This window comes from Medicago truncatula, chromosome 7, assembly GCF_003473485.1.
Source record: "Medicago truncatula cultivar Jemalong A17 chromosome 7, MtrunA17r5.0-ANR, whole genome shotgun sequence".
NCBI classification, from domain to species: domain Eukaryota; kingdom Viridiplantae; phylum Streptophyta; class Magnoliopsida; order Fabales; family Fabaceae; genus Medicago; species Medicago truncatula.
The window spans coordinates 24,904,962-24,915,794 of record NC_053048.1 but is presented as its reverse complement, the minus strand read 5'-3'; the positions used below and the strand labels follow the sequence as shown (position 1 = coordinate 24,915,794).

Below are 10,833 nucleotides of genomic sequence, written 5' to 3'. Positions count from 1 at the left end.
ATCTAGCCTTAAGGAGTCTAAATCTATTCAAATAGTCATCAATAGATTTAAACATTTTACGTCGAACATTGGCCAACTCTTTAAGATTAATCTTAGATTGGCCCATGTAAAACTGTTCATGAAATGCCTTTTCTAATTGACTCCAAGTAAAGATAGATCATGGGGGTAATGTTGTAAACCAAGTGAACACATTTTTAGTTAAAGAACTTGAAAAATACTTCATTCTTAAATTCTCTTTGTTTTCTATATCATCTGCCTCTATCAAATAATAGGCAATGTGTTCGACAGTGGATTTAGTAGTTTCTCCACCAAATTTGGTTAATTTAGGGATTTTCTACCCCCTAGGCAATTCTTCCATTAACACATATTCAGATAAGGCCGATACAAATTTAGGCCTGTATAGAACCATTTTGAAACCATTTTGGGTCAAAAGGGTTTCAACTATGTTGGCTATATTATTTCGACCCTCTAAGTTATTTTGTTGGGCTTGCCTAACTATTTGGTCAGCATCTTGGTTCCTTTGAACCAATATTGGGGCCCTTTCTAACGCTCTTGGTATTTGTGGTTCGACCACAGGTTGTTGTGCTTGATTCATAGGAATTCCATTATAAGGCCTACCCACCGGCATTTCAAAAGGCCTTAGGTTTTGGTTCTGAGGCGCTGGCGTATTACGCGCAGGAGGAGCACCAAAGAAATCAGCAATTCGCCCCATTTGGTCAGATAGTGCCAGGGAACTATTATGGGTTTCCTGAATTAATGGATTAAACACTGTACCAATTTTTTGTGTCAACAAATTAACCATTTCATGGTTACTATCTTTCATTTGCCGCCTCAAAGCCACTAAGGAAGCATTAGTCAATGATTGTTGATGATTTGAACCAGGAACGCTCGCTCCAGGGCGAAAGATTTGAGGGTGTATTACGTTCAAATTCTCTGAGAAAGTAGATGGATTAGTATGGAGGCCTACCATAAGGGATGAAGGCATGCCATATGGCTGATTCCTGTGATTTATTGTTGCGCATTCTGCGCATCGAGCGTTGTATCTGACGTTCTCGACGCAGATGTTGAGCTTGATGTAGTCGTAGGATGTGATGGTTGAGAAGGAGGCCGCATTTCTGGAATTTGCCTCTTACTTATTAATAGCATACCCAAAAAATATTACAAGTTTCAACAGAACAAATTTTCAAGAAAAATTTAAACAAAAACACAAACTATCCCTTTGGGCGTGCCAATTTTTGGCAAACAATCGCTGTTTTAAAATTAATTACTTGTAAGATCAACCAGTAAATCTTTGGGACATATTGTTTTGTTATTTTCCAAAAAATGATGAATGTTCTTGATATTTTTGTTTAAAGGACGAATATAAACGTCGAATTCAACAAAGGTCAAATTCGTCGAAGTTATCTTCAAAGAAATAAAGTAAATTGCTTGAAAAGAACAAGTAAATTACAATGGAATTTAAAGAAATAAACATAAATTGCATTGATTGAATGTACATTGGTACACAAATTCATACATTATGACTTGTTACTCGTTTCTCTCTAAATGCGAATAGTTTAAGTGTAAGTTTTCTGTATGGTTGAATTGTGACCTGTTTTTCCCATGGGAAACTAATATTTATACTAGAAAATTAACTACACAGTGATATTCGTAATTAACTGCTTCTAACAGCTGTAAATGCCCTTTCGATTTGAATTTCAAATATCATCCCTTGAAAGAAACTGTTGTTTGGGTTTTATGTGGCACCAAACTCCTTTTGACTCCTTCTTGCCTGTCTAACTATGACTTTCGAAACACCTTTCCTTTCGTAGTCTATATTTTCGACTAGACCGGTGTGTCGAACATATTAACTTCTTTTCAAAGTCTAAGTCAAAATTCATTGACAACATTTATTATAGCCTATCAAAAATACAGGCTAACAGATACCCTAAAGGGAAAGGATTCTCCCCCTTACCTCAATCTCCAAAGTCGCCGCTTGTTGGCTCTCTTCTCCGAAACTAGAGTTTTCTCCTTCTCTTCTCTCCTCTTCTCTTGTTTCTACGTTGCAGCAAAGTGACAATTCTCATTGTTAATTCTCTATTTATACTTGGGCTAGCCTCATACTATTATTCTTTCTACCCTCTTTCTATCATTTTTACTTCTCCCTCCCCCACGTAATTTCCTTCTATTCTACACCTCTCCCCTTCTATATTATTATATTTATTTTCCTCATCATCATATTGATCCTGATAGTACGTCATTAATCATCATAACTCTATTTCTTCATAGCTAACATGATTTTTAAACACCATAACATCATTAAGCATCATAATATCATTAAGCATCATAACATCAGTATAATCTTAAAAATCACGAATTCCTCTATATAGCCTCATTAAAAAAAATTTATATAACTTTTGGGGTGTTACACTAAGACCACACTCGTACCGACCTGTGTGATCAGCAGGTGCAACTTGATAGTTGGAGGAGAATGAGTCGATATCTCTGACAGAGTAAGGCCCTAGAGGTACCTACCCGAGTGATCAGTAGGTGCAACTCTACAACTGATAGGTAGTAAAAACCCATTAACTTATTACTTAGATAGATAATAATAAATAGCATGAATAAGACATTACTGTGACGTAATTCCAACAATTAAATAGAGGGGATTCAGAGAATCCTAACCGTCGTTAATATTCTGCAATCAAAACAGGTAAACATTGATCTGTTGCAAATAGATTAAATTGAAAAACTCAAAACCCTTATCTTTCATTTATTTTTGGATTAATAGTGTTTTCACCCCTGTAATATATGTCATTTCTGGTTTTCGCCCCTATAAAATTTTCGGTTTGATTTGCACCCTCGTAATTTTTTTTTTCTTCCGGAAAACACCCTAATAGACCATTTTCAGAATTTTTTCTCAAGAAATTTTGGTTTTTGAATGGCCTATAAAGGGTGTTTTCCGGAATATAAATTTTTTACGAGGGTGCAAATCAAACCGAAAATTTTATAAGGGCGAAAACCGGAAATGACATATATTACAAGGGTGAAAAGCACTATTAACCCTTTATTTTATTGTTCCCAAATAAGTAACGCCAATTGTTTGGCTGAAACGACAATCCCTATGGATACGATATTATACTTCTCACTTTATTACTTGGTAAACAATTTGATACACTTGCCTAAATCCGACCATCACCCATGCGCCCAGAGCATGAAGAAAAACGGGCCATAATCTTTTGCTACTTTTAAGTGGAAAAGCCCAGTATTTGAGCCTAAATTTAGGTGAAAACTTTTCCTATAAATACCAATTCTTTCATTCAGAGCGAAGCGGTTCAAGAAGAAGACAAGCACTAGGAGGACTGATCTCTCCTCACTCCATGTCTCCAACGTATGTTTTTTTTAAGGAATATTTTATTTCTTTTGTAATTTGTCTTTAGTTACCATGTGTAACTAAATCTTTTTAGTCTAGGGTTCTAAGATGAACATCTAATTGCCTGTTGTATATTTTATTAATAATTTTATAAAATTAGTCTTTGGGTGATGCACTTATTATTACATTAAAAATTTAAAATGATAATTTTAAAAAAAATTCTTTTTTCTATATTTGAAAATTATCTTAAGTATGTTATTAATAAAGTAATTGATTAAATATATTTTATTTTAAATTATTCTAGATAGTCAACGTTAAAGTTAATGATGTTTAAAATTTTGAATTTTTTATAGTTTAAATATTTTACTTTTTTATTCAAATTCTTTATTAAATTAATTTCTATTGATGCATTATTAACAGATTATTTATTTAATTCATTAATTATTTTGATATTTTTTCCCGATCACGTCTATTTTACTTTTTAATAATTTGACATCCACATTCAGCAAAAATATTAAATACGGTATTTCCTTTTTTCCTTCCAATCCAAAATTAAAAATACCATATATTATAACTTAACCTAATAATATTATTTTTTAAAATTTTCCACAATGAATGATATTAATATATTTTTTTTGAAAGAATAATGAATGATATTAATTATTTATTATTTAGAAATTTTGTTATAGATTTAATGAGATTTATTACTTAACATTCTTTTCCTCAAAAAAAAAAAAAAAATTTACTAAAAAAAATAGTTAACATACTTGCAGTCTCCCGGTCTCAGCTATATATATATACATGGTACGTATATCAGTCATTCACATAAACTATCTATCATCTTATATAGTTTCACTTACCAGGTGAGTTTGCAATACATCGTACATATCACATTAATGAGTGTTATTGTTTTGGGGTGGGTACAGTACTTCAATCCCAATAGCCACTTTTTTCTTGCTTCGTATATGATCAGTTAAGTTTTGGATTTTATACATTTCAATTTTTTTTATTGTGTTATTAATTTCTCATGATATATATGATTTTTTTGTGTTATTAATTTCTCATGATATTTAATATCCCATATGCTTGTTTCAAGCTCACTCTGATCCAAATGAAATTTGGATTGAAGAGGTGCCTACTCCTATTAGCGAGGTGTATTTTCATGACCTTATGATTTAATAATATCCGTCCTCCAAATCAAAAATTAATAATATCATATTGAAGATGCAATTTAATATTCATGTCAAAATTAATTTTTAAACATTGATTTAATATCATATTTAAGTAGGGTTACGTAAAGTATCAATGTTGCATTGTGTTGATTGAATGTTGGAACAATCTTTCGTTTTCCTTAATGTACATTAGAGAATTGTTTGATTTTCTTTTATAATTATTTTTAAACACCGTCTTCATCATTTTATTGTATATAATTTTATTTTCTTATTAGCAGGTTTTGATTTTCACATTCTTACAAAATAAAGTAAATTAAAATGGAGGTTACTAAGAGTTGTGAAAATGAAGCTATGATGATGGTACCAACAAGAGCGAGTTCAAGACTCCAAAATCTCTCTAAGATTCAATATAACATTTACAACAGCAGCGGCGACAAAGTTTTTGGCCAACATGTTGAAAAGACTGAACTTGAAAGTTCAAAGGAAAGTTTGGCGACAATAACAAAGGTTCGTTCACAACATCAAAATCGAAACAAAATTCCAGATGATATTTCCCATAAGAGAGGTATGGTCAGTTTTGAAGACAATGCTGAAAAGACTGAACTTGGAAGTAAAGAGGAAAGTTTGGTGTCAACAACAAAGGTTTGTTCACAACTTCAAAATCGAAACGAAATTCCAGATGATATTTCCCATAAGAGAGGTATGGTTAGTCTTGAAGACAATGTTGTTGAGAAGAGAACCAAGATCAACTCTTTGAGAAGAAAACCTTGCTCTCGTTCAAGATCAACAAGTAATGATTCACTTGTCTTTGATGGACTTGACTTTAGGGGCATTTTGTCCTTGAGAGAAACATCTAGGCTTGCCAATCTTCGTTGCCTTGCTAAGGTGAGTGAGACAATTAATTTTCACTTCCTTTATTTATTTTGGTTCCAATGTTTCACATTATTTATGTTTGTATTTTAGTAATTATTTTCTTGAAGTATAATTAATTTTTATTTCTTATTTTTAAAAAAAAAAGTTTAGACGAATTAGGTTTCAGACTCTTGGAGCCATGGAAATTGTCACACAATTTTTGCTTAAAATTAATTTGTTTATTTTGTAGTAAGATGTATAAATATGGTGCAAAACTAATTTATTGTTGAAAAACATGGCATCCATGAAAATAGAGAGAAAAAGCTATTGTATTGATAATAGTTGAAATGATACAAAAGTGAAAGAAAGATACAAAGAATCAACTAGTGACTTATATAGTGACTGAACTAGTGCACTAACTAACTCTAAAATGAGTATAACTAACTATATTTCAACATTTATATTATCTAAAGTAATTTCTGAATTGTGTTTATACAATTATGAGGTAGTTTTTTTATATAACTTGAGTAATAAAAATGGAGTATATATCACTTTTTGAAAAAGAAATGAGAAATTACATGAAGTCTTATTGAATGGGCCAATGCAAATTAACTGAGATTTGTTATATAGATTTTATATCCCCTCATTTGGAAATCAGTTATCTAGTGTTTCAGATTTCAAATTAAAGTATTGGTTTCTTTCTTTATGGTTGTGTATTAAGTACAATATTTAGTTCAAAACCTATAGTTAATTTCTTAGTGAATACTTAAATTCATTTCTAACTTAATTGAATTTGTTAGTTTTTGGTCTGAATTTCTGATAGTGTAACAACTTAACTTGCAGCAGGAAGAAAAGAATCAAAGCAAGAACCGACACAAGAAGGGGAAAAATATTGCGACACTTTTGAGGGCAAGCAATGTGAGCCTTTTGACTTAGCGTTAAATAAAACATGTTTTTCTTTGTTCTTATATATGGATATTGCTTGTTGGCACAACACCGAACAAGCACGAATGCTGCACGACACATTACAACCCTTGGGTGCAAATTGTACCAATGCTGCTTTTATTCTCTCCCCCATGCAAGTCGTGTATTTGTCGTCAATTATTTTGTCGTGCTTGATAGCAGTGCTCTTTAATATTTCTTAACCTTAACCTAAACCCTAAACCTTAAATAAAACATGTGTTAGCTTGATATCATGATTTAAAATCACGGTTAAGATGTGTTTGTGTGGGTATTACTAAAAATTGTGAAGTCTATTAATATGCTGGTGGAGTTATGCCATTAATTTTCATTGTATTTTCACTAATTGTTTACATGCAAACAAAAATACGAAATGTTTGATCTTCATTTTCCTACTATGGTATGTTTGATGAGAATGTAATTGAATCAATTAGTCAATTTGTAGCTGCCAATTAATTAGGAGTAACTTTAGTTTTGTGCTACAGCTGCCCTAGACTCATGATACTATCTTAAATTTGTGCAGCATATAATAACGATGAAAATAGACTGATGTATATGATATTAATATTTTTTATTCAATTAACTTTCATTTTGTTGCAGGTAGAGAAAAATGGCATTGATAATGAATACGTTCCAGGAATTACTACTTCGAAGTATCTGATAAATAAGCTTCGGGAACTTGCTAAAGTGGGAACATACAAGGTTGTATATATTACGTTTATTTGATTTCTTTTCCATATCCATATGTCAATGTCAATGATATTTCATCAGTGATAATTCATTCTTTACTCTTGTTTGAAAAAAAAAAAATGAGACAATTGGTTTACCAATATCACCACCGCAGAAATCTAGTAATATAGAAGGGAAATGAAGCTACAATTTTCATTTTCATCGTGTTATTTTAGTGTTTGTATTAGAATTTGGGTTAAGTCTAACTCAACAAAACAAAATCGATTTGTAAGATGATGATTCCGCTCACTTATATAGTCATATTGAGGTCTTATATTTTACAATGTGAGATTCTTAACACACCACATTACGTCCATGACTGGACATCTAGATTCTAGAGTGTGACCCGAGTAGTTCGATAGCGGACACCTAACAGCTAGCAACTGAGCCAACGAATATTAGACAGACTCTAATATCTTAATAGAAGTTTATATTGGATCTAACTCAACCTTAAAAAATCAGCTTGTATAGGCGAGGATTTCTCTCACCTATAAACCCATGATAAGGCTTTATCTCTTCTAATCCAGACGCTTAACATTATGTTTACATTTAATATATATCATTTTGCTCCACTTATATGTCGTATTCTAATATTCAATTTGGCTTTAGGTTCATTTAATGGAAGGACAAGTCTCTAAAGCTCTTTCTTCCTCTCCAAGGTATGTCATCGACAAATCTCTTCAGAAATACAGTGTTATTGAGTTCTTTTGATATACGTAAATATGTAAAGTTATAAGAATATTGTTTTTTTAGTTTGGTATGCAAGGACATTAGCAATGGACAAGAAGCTATCAGCATTATTGCAACCAATGATTTTGATGATCCTCCAGTTGCACCAACAGGTAAGTCCAGTTGATTGTTTTTCAAGTCACTCTCTTTTGACAAAGAAAATTGCACTCATTGTGTTTTAAAATTTTAGGTTTTGAATACATTACATCAAATAAAGTTTCACCAAGCATTGAAGTTCCATCTAATGCTGCGGGATGCAATTGCAAGGGAAGTTGTAGAACCAAAAGATGTTCTTGTGCTAATCATAATGGCTCGGAGTTTTCATACAATAACATTGGCAGGTACTATTTTTTAGATTTATTATTCTTTCGACACAAAGTTAGATCTTACGTTGGGTAAATAAATATAACTTGACTTGTTTTAAATATGTTTGATAATCAATACTCTTAAAATTAAGTTCTTTACTAACAAACTAATTAATCAATTATTTTGTTAGATTGATCGAGCCTCTTGACATCGTGGTTGAATGTGGGCCGCAATGTGGATGCGGACCTAAATGTGGAAACAAGATTTCTCAACAGGGATTAAGTTACCGCCTTGAGGTCATTTTGCATTCTACTCGAGCCTTTACATTTGTTTACCATTGATGTTTATAATATGTAAATAAACTAAAATACCATTCTCTTACATAGGTTTATCGTACTGCCAAGAAAGGTTGGGCGGTAAGAACATGGGACTTTATCCCATCAGGTGCACCCGTTGTCGAATATATTGGTGTACTTAGTAGAGACGATGAGCTAGGAAGTGCCAACGGAAATGATTATATATTCGATATTGATTGTTTGCACACAATCAATAGTGTAGATGGAAGAGAGGTAAGAATGCAAATTTTGTTGCAAAATTATTATAGGGTTAAATATGTTTTTGGTCCTTACATTTTGCGCGATTTTGAGAATAGTCCCTACATTTCAATAAATGTTTTTAAAATCCCTATATTTTTCCTCCGTTAGTGCAATTGGTCCCTGCCATCAGTGCCATGTTGATGAAACACAAGCCATCATAACAAGTTCAACCCCACCCCACCAAATCTCCACCACAACACCTTCCACACCCGCAACAACAAGCGCTTTCAACGACAACATCATCGCTTTCGGCCTCCAAATCTTCCCCTCTAAACCAATATTTTTCACCGGAAGCGTGACGAACACCAGCGATCTGTGTCTACGACGCTGCGGAGAAAGATCGTGGTGAAGCTCATAGAGAAGTTCTCCGCCGAGATTGAACCGCCAACATCGGCATCAAGTTAATAATTTGACAGCAGGGACTATTTACGCTAACGGATGAAAAATGTAGGGATTTTAAAAACATTTATTGAAATGTAAGGACTATTCTCAAAATCGTGCAAAATGTAGGGACCAAAAACATATTTAACCTATTATTATAAAATATGTATGAAATTTAGGGTGCTATTAATATAGATTTCTTTCATTGATATTTTTCAGAGACGGTTGGGTAATGTACCATTACCTATAAACAATTTATCTGAAAAAAAGGACGAGTTAATGGAAAAAGATCCTGAATATTGCATAGATGCTGGTTCTTTTGGTAATGTTTCAAGATTCATCAACCATGGATGTGAACCAAATCTCTTTGTACAATGTGTTCTCAGCTGCCACAGAGATCCTAGACTAGCTCGTGTGGTGCTATTTGCAGCAGAAGACATACCTCCTTATCAGGTATTCCTCTTTGTAATAAGGATCTTTTAGGAGTTTCTTGTGTTATCAAGATCTTCAATTTAATTAATTATTTTTATACATTTTGGGCACATACCTCCCTTATTGATGATAACTTCCTTCATGGTAAAAATTTAATAAAAAATTGGTATATTTTCTAATTTAACAGGAACTCACCTATGACTATGGTTACACACTCGATAGTGTGTCTGGTTCTGATGGAAAAATCAAACAGCTTCAATGTCATTGTGGTGCAAAGGAATGTCGTAAGCGTTTGTACTAGTACAATAGAGAAATCATACGACTTTCATTCATTGGATTGAAGAGTAAACTTCTGTAATTTTGAATTATCTTCCAATGTGTCAATTTTTCTCTTCACTTTCCATTAGCCACTTAGGGGGTTCTCTCCTGATACATATTGGGCAAAATTGTAATTGATGTGACAAAAACAATTTTATTTGGTATCCTATGATAATTCTTATTATATGGTGAAATTTCATGATTTGTTTCACTAAATATATTTATCTCTTGCAAGCAAAAGTGCATTATAAAATAGTATAAGGGTACTCTAATTCAATACATAAATAAAATACAAGGCCGTCTTGACATTTCGGAGGACCCGTTATATTCTTGATAATTTTCATATAAAACGAATTGAAACACAAAATTCATCAACACTTATAATGACAAACGTTCTAGTCAAATGTTATATGCGGAATGATTCAAGCATGTTTTTGTTTTTTGAAGAACAGTTTAAACATGGCTTTTACCTACATATAAATAGACATTTATCTATAAACAATGCATAATTTACAACAAAATTGTTGTCTTTCAAACTTGTACCTATGAAAAATGTGATATTTTTATTTTCTTTAAAATAAAAAAATATGACATTTAGTGACGAATTTTATCGGTAGGTGAATTTTTATTTATTTTTTAACAAATTGTGAGGCCCCTCCAAATTAGAGGCGTTGTGCGAAGGGCCTGTTGGAACAAAATGTGTTTCACAATAAACCTTAATGAATTTTGATGATAACAAGGTATTAAAAATTGTCAATTGGTTATTGCTAATAATTGTTCAAGTGTACAGGACCATAGGCAAAGTCAATAAATTTCAATAGGTCTTGGAAGAACAATGGAGAGCAAAGGAATCCAAAGCATCTGAAGAAAACTGCGTCTGAAGCTAAGAAGTGCTTCTGAAGTAACAAGTGCATCTGAAGTAATGACGTCATCAGAAGCAAAAGTCCATCAGAAGCAGAAGACCATCAGAAGCAAGATTTCATCAGAAGCTATATCATCACCAGAA

The 10,833-nt window shown here is 32.4% G+C and overlaps 1 protein-coding gene across 1 annotated transcript; it reads left to right on the top strand.

The window, feature by feature from the left end:
- Nucleotides 1–4,842: 4,842 nt before the first annotated feature.
- Nucleotides 4,843–9,810, top strand: LOC11430150 (histone-lysine N-methyltransferase, H3 lysine-9 specific SUVH4). The gene is made up of 9 exons (XM_024770887.1): nucleotides 4,843–5,409; nucleotides 6,937–7,038; nucleotides 7,675–7,724; nucleotides 7,819–7,907; nucleotides 7,985–8,135; nucleotides 8,291–8,396; nucleotides 8,487–8,669; nucleotides 9,297–9,530; nucleotides 9,697–9,810. Exons 1-9 carry the CDS (start codon nucleotides 4,843–4,845, stop codon nucleotides 9,808–9,810), a joined length of 1,596 nt encoding a protein of 531 aa, XP_024626655.1.
- The last annotated feature ends 1,023 nt before the right edge of the window (nucleotides 9,811–10,833 follow it).